The sequence below is a fragment of the Athene cunicularia genome (genome assembly GCF_003259725.1).
Source record: "Athene cunicularia isolate RWA chromosome 3 unlocalized genomic scaffold, athCun1 chr3_part1, whole genome shotgun sequence".
Classification (NCBI taxonomy): domain Eukaryota; kingdom Metazoa; phylum Chordata; class Aves; order Strigiformes; family Strigidae; genus Athene; species Athene cunicularia.
The window spans coordinates 88,862,234-88,876,204 of NW_020799097.1; the positions used below are offsets into that span (position 1 = coordinate 88,862,234).

Below are 13,971 nucleotides of genomic sequence, written 5' to 3' on the forward strand. Positions count from 1 at the left end.
TTAGGTAATCATACTGGCCCTCTGTGCTTTCCACACAGTCTTAGAGCCAATGGCTTCTTGCAGCACAAGGAAGTCTCAAAGAGAACCCATTTCTACATTTAATAAAAACAGACAGCTAGGTAGAGGGGAGAAAGGGATTTTTCAAGTTTCATAAGGGACCACAAAACTTTGGTATGCACTTACACTTCTTTAGACTCAGGGCTTCTTCAGGTCTGTGTACCTGTCCTGTTGGAGGTAACCAGATCCCCTGGCCATCAGGCTGCTGATAGTAATGCTGCTTGACAAACTGCTTGCTTCTCTCTTGGACTAACAGTTGTTTATTTTCTAAATCAGATAGGTGTGTTTTAAATAGCAGTTCCATTTTTAATTTATCAAAAAAAGTGTATACTAGAGCTTAAAATAGCTATTTAGTGTCAATATATAATAGCATATGAGTAACACCAAACAAGCCACAATGACAGAAATAACCATGTTTCCCTCAGGCCATCTCCATCTGTGTACAGCCATCTGCAATTTGGAATGATAGTTGTGTTCACAGCAAGTAACTGTTGAGTAGGATAGTATGAAAATACCTGGGTTTTTTTAATAAATTTTTTTTAACAAGATCACAAATACAAGTGCTCAGCACTGGCACTGATGCCAAAAATGTCGCTTAGGAAAGTCTATGGTCACTTCCATTCCTTTACATCTCTGAGAGGCTTAGGCTATTCATAGGGAAAGCTGCAACCCAGCCTGCTGATACGCAGTAATTGGTTATCTTGCAGTACGTCCTTCTGCATGAGAGCCCTCAGGTACAGGTGGCAGAGTGCCAGCATAATCTGTGAATGAGAAATTAAGTGTTAAACAAAATCCCCTTGGAGGATTTTCATGAATAAGGCCCACATTACTTTGCTGTCATTATGGCTGACACTTTATCGCCACAAAAAGAAATTAACATTTTCATCAATAAACGGCTTCAAACTCTAGCTGAGATGCAATTCAGTTCAGTTCATTTAGCATGGCCAGCACTTCATTAAGTAAAAACAGGCAGCAGACTCCAGTGAAAAGAAATTTGATTTATTCAGGATGAAGTCAGTGGTGGTGAGCAGTGTTCACCAGTGCAGGATTTGGGCCCAGAGATCTCCTTAGAGCATGAAGTATAAGTTATTGTTCAGCAGCAGCTCTGTAGCTCTCAACCAGTCTTTTCATCAAAATCAATTAAGGGATGCAAACGCCATGCTGTAGAGAATTGGGCTTACATTTGCCAGATCATGATTTAGGTATAGCGGTTTTAGACAAGGCAGCCGAACCTGTTGAACCACACCATCCAGGGTATGAGTTTATGAGTTTTTTTCTGAGTTTAAGAAAGGCAGAAAGACTATACCAGTAAAATAACATTTTCCTAGTTTTCAGTGATTCATTATTAAGTTCAGTGGAAGACTACTGAAAGGATAAATAACTGAAGAATCCTAATAAATATATACATTAATGCAGCTAAGGATGTCTCCCTTGTACAGAATCTCATGGATTCTCTAATTAATTCTTTTCAGAGCCTATAGCATTCATAGATTTGGCCCAGATGCACACTAATTTAGTCCATTTGCTATATCTTCCTAGTAACAATAACTGAATGGCCTCCTTAATCTATTTGGACATTTCTTGATAGGCTTAATTGATTCTGCTTTAATAAAGGTGGTTATTTCTTAGTGTCACTCTACCTAAAATTGTCAAAAAAAAAAGGCTTATAAGCATTAAAATATATTTGAAGAGTATACATGCCTATTAAACCAAAACCTGGAAGAATTTATTACAACAGACAAAAGTTTTTAACTTTGCATCTCGGGAGTGGAAAGTTTGTGAGTCTTTTGACTGCATCACTGCAAAAAAGAAACCTTCCCCATGCAACTTTGGTTTATAGGAGGCTTCTTTGGTTTGCAAAAAAAAAAAAAAAAAATGTGAATGCATTTCCAGAGTTCTTTGTGACATGAGAAAATTATATCACCTTAAGCCCTTGTACAGATTTTATAACTATTTATGTGATGCTGAATTGTTGAACCCTGATAGTTAACACAGATAACTAAATGCTGGGAAAAAAATTCCTGTGAGGCATTAGATATTTCAAACCCAGGAAGGAAATTCTCTTGCCCAGGACTCGGGACTAATATTTTTCATGTAGTGAACTAGAGGGGCGGGGAAGGCTGGAATGCAAACTATGAGGATGGAAAACATTTAGTCACTCTTGGAATGATATGAATGTTTTTACAGGAAGCTTAAGTAAACACACATGCTGCTGCTTAGTAGGCTGCAGTGAACTTTTTTGGACAGCAGACAAAATTCAAACAAGTATGCAGGCTCAAAAGAAATGCTGTTGAGCAGCACACCCTTCTGGACCCATTTTTAGCCAGTTATCAGGTAAAGCATTAGGTGAGAAGTTAGACTACTGTTCACTTTTTTTTTTCCTTCTTAATTTTTATAGTAAATGCTTGAATGCACTGATAGTATATTTCTTTAAGTCAGTTGGTGCTGGTTTTGTAAAATCAGAACATCTTAATCCTTTCAGGTAGTTTGTGTTATAAAATACTACAGAAGAGGGAGCTATTTCACTTTCCCCAAACACAGGCATGTTCTTTATTAGTGATGTTAGAGGTCTTTCTTCATGTGCAGAACATGATTTTAACTCATTTTTTCTTCCTCCCCGAGAAGAGGTTTTCATTTCATGCTCTCAATGAGATGTTAAGCTTTCTAGAATCCTCTTCTGTTGAGCTTATTCTTGTTGTTAATACTTTCTCCACATATCCAAAGACCCATTATGACAGCATCTAACAGCACTATTTCATCTGAGGAGTTTTCTCTGGGGTTAAAAAGTCGTTGTAAATCAAACGTATAAACTTCAGAGAGCTGCTTTTTTTAATTTATATCCGAGCACAATAAAACCTTTATGCAAAGTTTGTTATTGTTATCCCTCCTAAAAAACAAACAAAAAACCCCAACAAAACAGAAAACCCCCATAATTATTGTTAAAAGCATTGGAATTATCATTGGGTAGAATTTGGAATTATTATATTTGTTTTCCCATTTAACCCCACTGAAGAGGGTGTTTTTTGTGATCCACACTGATGGTCTAAAGGGAGGGATAACATACACAGTGGTGCTCACAGGTGGATATAGAGCTTCCCTGTGCTATACACTGAAAACATGGGTTTGTGTTCCAGCCTTTTTAATAATATGCACAAGGAATTTATCTACTGTATCTGACTGTCTTCAGTTAAACTATAGACTGGTTCACATTAACAAGACGGGAATATGAAACAGGAGGTTAGGGAGTTGTAGCGCTGAGCAGTGAAGCATACAATCCTACTTCTCATTCTACAGTTGACTACATAGTCTTCACATTTAAGTTTAGGATTATTTTTAGGCCTGGTGGCTTCACTGTGCTGCAGAACAGTTAGATTGGTGTGTTGGTACAAACTTGTATGTTGAAATTGTCTTGACTGTAATTTAGTCTTTCATAAGTACAAACGCTTTTTTGCATGCTTTTTAATGCATTTTTTTCTTATACGTGGAAAGAAATCACTAGTAACTTTATCTTCCAGTTGCATGAGCAATATTCTCCAAATAATTCCGCAAAATATCTTGATTAGAATACACTGTGTTAAATAGCAACTGTGAAAACAAACATTGGAAACTATTTTTAAACATGTCAGTACTAGTCAATATACAAATGTTGAATAAACACAAATAAAATACAGAACCGTATTTTGTTGGGTTCCAGGAAATTCCTTGTATACAATAGGTACTTGTGCAGTAGTTTGCAGTCTTGCAATGGAATTGATGAAATCCATGGTGGTTTGGGTATTCAAAAAGAGATCTCAAAAGATACTTTTCAAACTCTATATAGTGATATATCTATAGAGCTTAGAACTTTACAGTTTTGATGAAGAAATGTGTTTCTGTGATGCAGATTGAAACCTCTTGTGTCTAGCTGGCTGGAAATGCTGGGTTTTTATGAATACAGACAAATTTATATCTAGAAGTCCAACAAGGCAAGAAAAGCATACTTGTAGCTTTGGGGTCCAAAAATGTCCTCTACCAATTTTTTGTTGAATATATTCCGTGGACTGCTGTCAACCCACACTGTGTTGCAGTTTGCTAACATGGCATTTGCAAATAATATTGTGATATATCTGGGACACTTTACAGCAAATATTGGTAGGACTTACTAGGTTTCAAGCATATATGTGTAGACTGATACTGAATAGAGCTGCTCTGGGAGCACTGATGAGGAGGTGAGGTCAGACCTCCTGTGTCTGCTTATCTGGAGTAAGCATTGCGCTTGAATCAAAGTCACTGAACCCAGGTGTTTGCATATTTTTGTTGTACTTTCATGGTTAGGAAAAACACAGTCTCTTTTTTTTTTTTTTTTTTTAACTTTTTTCCCTTCTGTATTGACAGGGCAACATTTACAAGGGGAATTAATGGAATGACTGAGTAGTGTAATATAGCCATCCCCTTCCATTTCTAGTACTTTTGGGTTAAGATACACAATAGTCCAGATTTCTAACAGTCAATTAGAAGCAGCAATAGAAGTTCCCTATTTATTTTTAAATTCGTGTTTAACAATGCACAGAAGAAAAAACTTAAAATGCTTACTTCCCTACTTAAAACCAATTTTGTAAAAGCCTGGAGTAGGTATTTCCTTCACGTGGTATTACTGACGGTGTGAAGCAAAACCTGTTTTGAGTTAAAATATTGCATTCCAAACGAGACAAAGCAAAGAGCTTGTTTTAAGTGGTTTTCGTGTAATAATAATAAAAATACCTTGGCAAGAGGTGTAGCATGGGTAATGTATTAGCTTAAAGGAGGACAGAAAATGAGACTGATTAAAGATGGTTGTGACTGTCACTAAACAGCACTTCAGGGAGAATTACTGTTATAACTGCCTGGAAGAAATTTTGCTTCTTGAATAAAAAGCTACTCTTTAAGTCATTAAGTAGATTTCAGAGAGATGGTGTTAGACAAGCATGTACTTTTATTTTGGAAGGAAGGTAATCAGTACTTGGCAAAAGCATACAGAAATCATCCGAAATTGAAATGTTTATCTTTGAATTTCAGTTGCCTGATTAGGATCCATCAAGGATATTGCTGCTTTCAGTGGAAATGACTTTATGTGAAAGTGAAATTGATGGAGTCATGCAAGTTGTAAAGGACTACAGAAGTTTTCTAGTCCTAACACTTTAACAGAAGAAAATTTCTGTTCTTTGTAATACGAGACTTGTCACATCACTCAATAGTAGAAGTAGGAGGTCTCAAATATCAGAAAATAGCAGAAAAGAGGAGCCAGGGGATTGGTTTTCTTCATATTAGAAAAGTGTCCTGGGTAGAAAAATACCAGTGAAAATATGATCTTACTCCACCTTGACATCTAGTTTTTGTGTTGGTATTGCTAATGTAGGCTCTATAAGGACAAAGCCAGCTCCAGGAACTACTTGGATGTCAACATCTTTCCTTCTTTCCCCATAAATGCACAGTTTGATTTCAAGCTGGGATAAATGAGTTCAGGGATTTGATCACATAGCATAGTATTTTTCAGTTGACCAGTCTGACTGACAATCCACTGAAATATTCACTGTGGATTTCAAAATTTTGAAGTTGTTTTTAAGTAACGGCAGTGTGTGTGATTTTTTTTAAAAAAAGAAATATTTTAATCAATATCACAGCAGGCAAATTAATAATCCTCTGCACTATAATTCACCATGGAAAGTATCAGGCTCAGAGAGAGTATATGGAAGCAAGATGTTCTAATAGAAGTCTTCATTTAAAGCATTTGACATCAGCAAAATCCGTGCTCTATTAAAAAAATCCATCGTTTTCATCCAGAATCTCTTCAATCCCCTTCTCTTTATTTTCTTCTTCTTTCTTTCTTTCTTTCTGTGATATATTTTTATTGTTGGTAAAGCACACAGACAGAAACAGCACCCATTTTTCCCACCCATTGTCTGTGCATTTGTGCACTGGATCTTTCTTCTGCCATTTCTACCAAGAGCAGCAGTGAAAGCCTAGCTCAGATCAGGCGCTGCTACATGCTTTTTCAAGCTTAGCTACTGCTTGCCTATTCAAATAGTCAGAAGTCTGGCAGAGCAGAGCTGGCTTTATTTGTTGAGTCTTGTCTAGTGAAGTGAAAAGGGCTGATTTTATTTTTTTTTTCTTTTTTCTTTTTTTTTTTTCTGGCTGCATTTTTGCACATGTGGGGGTAGGGAATGAAATTATTTCTTTTGTCCTCTACTTGCAGCTCATTGAGAAGCAGGCATGCATATAAAATTACTGTATCTCAGGGTGTACCTTTAGGGACAGGAGGGAGAAAAAACAGATTTGTAAGCTTGTCTGGAAATACTGAGGATCCTGAGAGCTGACACAAAAGTGAGGGGTAACAGAATAATAAAACACAGTGAATATAGGACTAACAAAAACCTTTCAAAATAATATAACAACAGTTTAATTTTTGTCCCTTGTAAGAAATACCACATTACTAGATGTATCACAGGGGCAAAAAATTGTTGTGTTGCTGTGTCCAAGACACGATCATTAAAACACAGAAGTATAGGTTTGAAAAGTCACCATGAAAAATATATTATAAATATCCTCTGTTTTTTTTTCCTAAATATTTAATAATACCTGCAATTAAAGAGAAGTTATCTTGTGGGATGAACTTCAGTGATGGAGGGTGAAACACAATCCTGTTTCTCTCTAGGTTTACTTTGCACCCAAGTGGATTAATTAATACTAATATGCATATCAGCTCTCAGTGAGTTTTTGTGGGGTTTTTTTTTAACTATGTATTTTACCTAACTGTTCTGGACTCAGATGGTAAAGCTACAGTCTCCTTCGGTTCTCTAGCTCATGTTACTGTCTGTGAACTTTGTTTTGGGTAACATTAATGATTGATATGATTTGTAGTGGTTTTAACTACCAGCGAGTATGACCTTTATTATGGCTTTTTTTGTCATTTGAAGTGTAGGGTTCAGGCTGTCCAGTAACCTGAATGTACCTTCAGGGTAACTCTTGTATTCTGGTCTTTTGCCTGTTTATGGTATTTTGGTTAGAGAATGGTAAGGTGGGAAAGGAATTTTTTTTAGAATAGGCACTAGATACTAAAAAACAGTTTATTTGCAAAGCTAGTTTATATACTTTAAGTCATAAACAGGATTAATTAATGGAGTTTCTGGAATATATCATATTATTGGTATATAACAGTATGTTCTTGATTCCTAAACTAATGGTTTGTTGAGGTTGCAGACATTGAATGTTAGATGTGAATATGATTTAATCAGATAGTTTACTGAATGAACTTGAAAACAAATACAAAGAGTTTACTGAGATTAAAAGAATTCTAGTTTGGGAATCCATGGTTTCTAAAATATATTGCTCATGATGATTACTCTTCCATACTACATGTGCATAACCAGAGCTGTGAAATTAATAATTCACAGAAACTTATAAAATTTCTTCTTTGACCTCCAGCCTAGTAATCTATATTAAACTCTTAGGAAAAAATCTGGAAAAGTTTTAATTTAAATTAAAAGAGATTTGAGGGGTCTACAGAGACACAGGTGCTATTATACAGATTTCTATCTTGTATTTGAACACCCCCAACAGCTTTGGTTTATATACATGTAAAGTGTGTAGCTACATTTCCTATAAATTACATGAGAACAGAATTCAAATATTACTTTGAAACTTTCAGCAAACTGAGGAATCTGAACCTCTGAGATGAATTTGAAGTCGTCTGACTTCACTGTAGTGTCTTTCATGCAGCTTTTCCCTCCAGACTCTGTACTTAGCTGACCTAATTTTAAAAGGATTAAAAATGTTCATCCACTGTATAAACTGTTGTGGAGGGAAGAGTAGTGCTGGGGAGAAGCTATTAAAAGCTGAAAGTTGTGAAAGACAATGAAAGCAGAAGAGCTTGTTCTCATAATAGGATAATTTTCACTTGACTAGAAGGCATGGGTGCAAAAGCTGTCTGCTGGACATGGAGCCAGTAGGCACAGAAATTTGTGTTTTGGTTAACAGTGTATACTTCTAACAACTTAATCAATATTGAGTAGTGTTTTACTCACAGTCTGAGAGTAAAAACTAGCTGCCTTTAGGGATGGCAAAATCTGCCTTTCGATGTATTCAATTTGAAGAGGAGCGATGGCAAAATGTGGCCACCTCCAGTCGATGAAAATGTGTATACTGTCTAAAGCATATTATGGCTTATTGTCCTGATGGTTAGTATATGATTTTTTTCCCATATTTCCACAATTTATTAATATATTTATTGATTTTTTTTTTATTTAATTACCTTTAAGTCTTCATTTCTTGAAATGGAGGAACAGGATAAACTCAAACAATTGAAACCATGAAGCAAAAACTCACAGTTCAAGTCATGCACTTTCTGTTTCCTGATTGCTTAGTATAAGGTTAATAATGCTCATAACTACAAATTCATTGGTTCTCAAGTACTTCAGTTCTATGAAGAACACAAGATAGACTAGTCTCATAGAGCAAAAAGTCATTCAGGAAAAGATAATTGTTTCATTCCTTCTGTACCTGTTTTCTGGTGGTAGCATGGAGATTCCTTATTTTCATAAGTCTTTGGATATTACTTTATTCTAAAAACTTTGTATACTAAAACACATTAATATTTCTGGCTACAATGTGTATTAAAATAAATTTCATACTCCAAAGTATTTAAATGGTGTCCAAAGGTAAATATTATACTGTTAATAAATACCTAATAATTGGCAATAATATCCTCAACTTCAAAAAGCACAATCTGGTACTGCAAAATATACTGTAAAAAGTGATGTTTTCAATTAATAGACACGTTAAAAGGTTTCCAGAGATCTTTCACACACAGTGTATCTTTTGGTATTCAGAGTCTCTTCTGCTTTAAATTTCAGTAGAAGTGATCTTATTCATATAGAGAAAGATTTGATCTACTGAGTTACGTGGTTTTATTTGCAGATTGGTAGTATCAATCAACTGAGCTTTGGAGAAAGCTCTGTTCCATTTCTAAAGTAAAAAAAATCTGCACAAAGTTTTGATGAAGTACTTTGGAGAAAGGTGGGGAAAATAAGTATTTTACATTCAGTTTTAAACTGCATATGCAGTAAAACTGATTTCATAATGAACAAATAAATGTATTTTTTCCTGTTTCAATATTTCAGAAATATTATGCAGCTTTATACTGTTTGTGATGAGTGTAAAAAACAAAGTCTGTTTCTTGAATTGTTTCAAAATTAGCAAGAATATTAATCAATCAGATACAAAGTTAATTAAAAATTATTATCTTCTTTATAATTAAAATACTTAAGTAATCTCAAGTATTTAATATTTTTTCTTACCTTCAGAACCAACATATATCACAATCGGTCCACCCACCTGTGAGATTTTGGTGAACTGCACTTTGACTGAAAAAGACTGTATATATAGCTTCAAACTGGACCAAAATGGTTGCCGCATTTGTCAGTGCAAAACTAGTGAGTATGCAGAAATACGGTTGCTTCTACCTTTTATACCAAGCTGTATGTGAAAATGCTAGAATGATGTTTTCTCCATTCAGAATATTGATTATATGTTGTGTTAGTATGTGTGTGCTTTATATTGTTCATGTTTAAAGGAGAGACTCCTGATTTATGACATTGCTTGTTTGCTTGCCTAAAATGTGTTTTGAGGAAAACATAAAATGGCTAACTTAATAGCAAGGTAGAAAAAGTAGTAACTTGGGACTTAGTAGAGAAGTTTGATAAGACTCCCACATTCCATTTTCCTCTGTGTATGTAAAGCATTTAAGAGCATCTAGGTTTATGCACCTCAAAAACTCCTGTTGCTGGATAGCCTATTTTCAGCTTAGCTTTTTTTCCCTCAAAACTTAGGCTTTGAGGATAAATGTTTGAAAACTATATGTCTGGGTGCTGTTTGTATATATCCATATATAATTTTATTTCTATAACATATTCTTATATAAAAAAAATACTTTAGTTAGGATTTATGCAACTTTTAACATCTGTTTCTTCCCTATGGAAAATCATTGTGCCTTGTGAGAACTTTGTGTGTATCAGTGAAGCAACAAAAATGTATTTTCTGTATTTCTTAAGAATTTGATGTTTACAGATGAAATATAAAGCATTTTGTAGCAAAGGGCACTTGTGGAGTACTACTTTTGGCTGCAGGATGCATCACTCTGGCTCCCAGACCAGCCTAGGTTTAAACTCTCTTTGCAGTTTTATTGTAGTTCTGCAGCTTCCTTTTGTGGTCTCTGAGGCTTTCACAACTAAAGGATTACTCCATTCCTCTTCTTTTCATTTCAGTCTACTTGTGATGAGCTGCTTTCTAAACCAGTATGACTATTTTAGGTGTCCCCAGTAGAAATCATCAAAATAAAACTCTTAATTCATACAAACTAAAGAGCTTTAGGATTGGATTGGTGTCTTGCTTAAGAAACAAGTAAAGGTCTGGGACAGGACATCTTAATAACAAGTAAATTAATGGCAAGTAATGTCATTGGGGTAATACAGAAATAATACCTTTGATCACAAGTTGTGTATGTGACAAGGGCGACTTTCCATATTGCATCCAAGCTGTCACATACATGTCTTACTTATTTCTTCCTAGGGAAAAATTAAAAATGTTAAGTTCTGCTTTTAACATTGTAATTTGATTATTCTTTTTTTTATTGTTAAATTGTTTGGCAAGTTTGACAAACAAGAAGATGGACGTACTCAGCAAATTTCATCATCTATTCCTGTGCGTGCAGTCCTTCCATCCAGTTTGGTGCACAGGAGACCCATCACTCCAAAGGATCAGTTCTTTTGTCCTAGATTACCAGATTGCATGTGTACACATACCACATCCCAGGAAGTCTCTGTTCTTGCTTGGAGTGTTTCTGATTAAATAGCGCTTAAGAACCTATTCAAAGGACTTTTTCTTTTGTCGGATTTGCTTGAAATTATTTTCATTTTGCAGTAGCAAACTATCTGGAACAAGCTTAATAGTATCATTTGTCTGTAATCTTTTTTCAGTTAAATAACTTGAATTGTAGATTACTTAAAAATCTCAGTCATTCAGAGAGGAGAAACCTTTATTTTCTAAAGAAGTGAAGAAAAATAACACCTTGGAAGTCTTCGTCACTTGGTGGTTATCAGTCAAAATGACAGAAATAGATTTTTTCCGTCAGGTAATGTCTCTTGCTTGCAAGGCTCTGGACAAATGATTGTGTGAGCACTGAGAAGAAAAAAATTTGTGTCAAATATGCTGCAAATGTACTGCGCTAGTTCTGTGCATTTTGAGATCCTATGTAGTTCCATATCCAAACCAGTTTAGTTGCATCTTGGCTCCCTAAGAACCTGATAGGGTGTATTATCTTCAGGTCATGTAGACTTGTGTGGCCTTTTGGGAACATCACTGTCTTTTTATACTGCACCCACTTGTCTCTTGCTGGTCTAAGCTGCTCAACTCAGTTAGATTTAAAATGCCTGAGGAAAGGAGGCCCACATGCCTCTCATTACCATTTGAAGTCATCATATTCTAAATCTACTAATCTCTTTCCAATAAAGTTTCCTTTTTTTCTAATTTCTCTTTAGATGTCTCTGCTAAAGATTCATAAAACTTCAATCGATTTCAGCCAACATAAAAGCAAAATGGCAAAGTGAAAGAACATAGAGTAAAGCTGTACATTGTTCCTCATTATTACCTTCATTTACATTCCTGTAGCCAGAAATCAGTACAACATGTTTATTTAAAATAATTATCTAAATACGAGATCATGAAACTTGTTTGGTGCTTTATTAATTTAGTTTCAAGTTTATCCAGCTTGACTCTAGATTCTAGATTGATTCTAGAATATGATTTTAATAGAAGTAGGTTACTTTGTCCTTTATCCTTCTTCCTGGTTTTGCAGTGAACACAAAAGCATGCTGTAACACACAGTGAAAACATACATGCTATGAAGTAAAATAAAATTTAAAAAAAAGAAATGGACCACAGTTGTAAGAGAAGGGAGGAAAAAACCTACCACCGAGGAAAGAGTGAGCACAGAAATATATGGGGGAAAGTTCCAGTGAGTAGAGATGAAACCAAAAACAGCACTACATGAGGATAAAAGGAAAAAAGTATAATCCAGGATATAGAAAGAACCACTGCAAAATACCAAGAATAAAACTACAACAGTAGGAAAACATGAAATGCATTACTAAAAAAAAAATAAAATATATAAGATGATACAAGAAGAAGAAAAAAAAAAAGCAAAAAATTGTTACTTGTAGGTGCAGCAATTGCTATTGTGTTTGGACTATCTAGGCCTTTGCTTTCATAGGGAGAACTGGAGTGGATTAAAGTATTTTGGAGGAGTGCATTAAGGGAATGAAACAAGACTAGTGATCAGCTCTTTGTGAGGCAGGACTCCTCTTGATCCAAAGAAGACTGACACATTGAAAATGCCTGCTGGTTGCAGTAGCATAGGATTTAAAATCTAATAGTTGGTGCTGGACACTAAATCATTCTTCATTGAGAGTCTGCAGTGGGGGCCAGTATTTTATCTGACCTTGTCTATTCCCTGAATTGTATTCATGAAAAAGAAAAAGCCTTTAAAATCTCTCCTGCAGCTTAGACATTTTTTACCCCAGATGAACTAAATGTGACATACTATTCAGGGTATAATTGCAAGCATGTATGGCTTCAGTATTTTTTTAACCTTTCAAATTGTACTAAAATTGAATTAAATTAGAGCACTGCTGTTAATTTTTAAAATTGTTTGCTTCATTTATAAGGCTTACCTTTGCAGTTACAAGATGCAACTGTTATTCAGTTTCGTTAATTCCAGACTTCTTACGGACAGACAGTTGTAGAAGACTGCAATGAGTCGTTTTCCCTGAACATCACAGTGAATCATCATCCACTTAGTGTCATGGTCTCTTTTGTCTGTCAAAGCAAACAATGAAATCACCATTCAAAAATTAGAAATCTTGGTATATGTTTGCACAGTTCTCTAGACATAAAAACCCCCCAACCAACCAAACAAACAAAAAAAACTTTTCCCCAAACACATTATGTGTAGATGCAGGAATATTTTTTGAAGAGTATTGATACCTTTTCCTTAAATGAGAAGAAAATGTATTCTATCATGGTGTTAAAAAGGAGGTACTATCATTCACTCTATACTAGCAGATGTCTGCAGCATGGACCTCAGTATTCTGGCGAGTCACACGATCTCCCTTTATAGCTGATGAAGCAGAGTGGAATTCCCTTGTGGAATCTGGGTTTGGCAGTGTGGGACTCATTTTAGTTGTGTAGACATTCAAAGGTAGGATTGGAAGGTTTGAGAAAAGTTAGGTAGGTACATCACAGCCTGTCTATAAATAGCAGTGATTAAGGCTCTGAAAAAGTGTATAGAGTGATGATGGGAAAAAACTTCAGAAAAACTTTGCAGGGATTCCAATGGGAGATACATCTCAACTCTTCTGTGTGTCAGTCATTCGTTAATTCCAGTTTGAGGTGGGTTTTCCTAACCTCCCTAGCCAAAGTTTGACTATTTCCTTTATTCCTGTAAATACTTCATCCTCAGAGATGTGTTCTGAACACTTTGGAACTCCCCCAGTGTTAATTTTGTCTATTTGAATAAACATATTTTATGGTTTATTTTTATATCAAACTAAAGTGGGACAAATAATCACACACCCTAATCATGCAAATTGTATACTTCAGACAATACAAAATTCCTGGAAGTAGTAAACTTTTTGGAAAAAAAAATTCCATGGGGAAAAAAAATAATATAGAAACAAAGACAGTCCAGATAGTCTCCCTTAGTGCAAGGAGAGCACATCTTGGATTTTTGAATCATTTGTAGACCTGGCAGAAAAAAGGATGATTTATTATTCTTATGCAGTGATGTGAAAGGGAATAGCTATTATCTTAGACCTCAGTTAGAGAAATACAGCCATGCAAAATTGT

General features: G+C 35.2%; 1 protein-coding gene across 1 annotated transcript in view; it reads left to right on the forward strand.

Annotated features, from left to right (window-relative positions):
- Positions 1-13,971, forward strand: part of CRIM1 (cysteine rich transmembrane BMP regulator 1) — a 176,284-nt gene that overhangs the window by 125,758 nt on the left and 36,555 nt on the right. Inside the window, exon 8 of the mRNA XM_026844597.1 lies at positions 9,375-9,503. Coding sequence (XP_026700398.1) covers positions 9,375-9,503 — 129 coding nt within the window. The remainder of the gene's footprint in view (positions 1-9,374; positions 9,504-13,971) is intronic.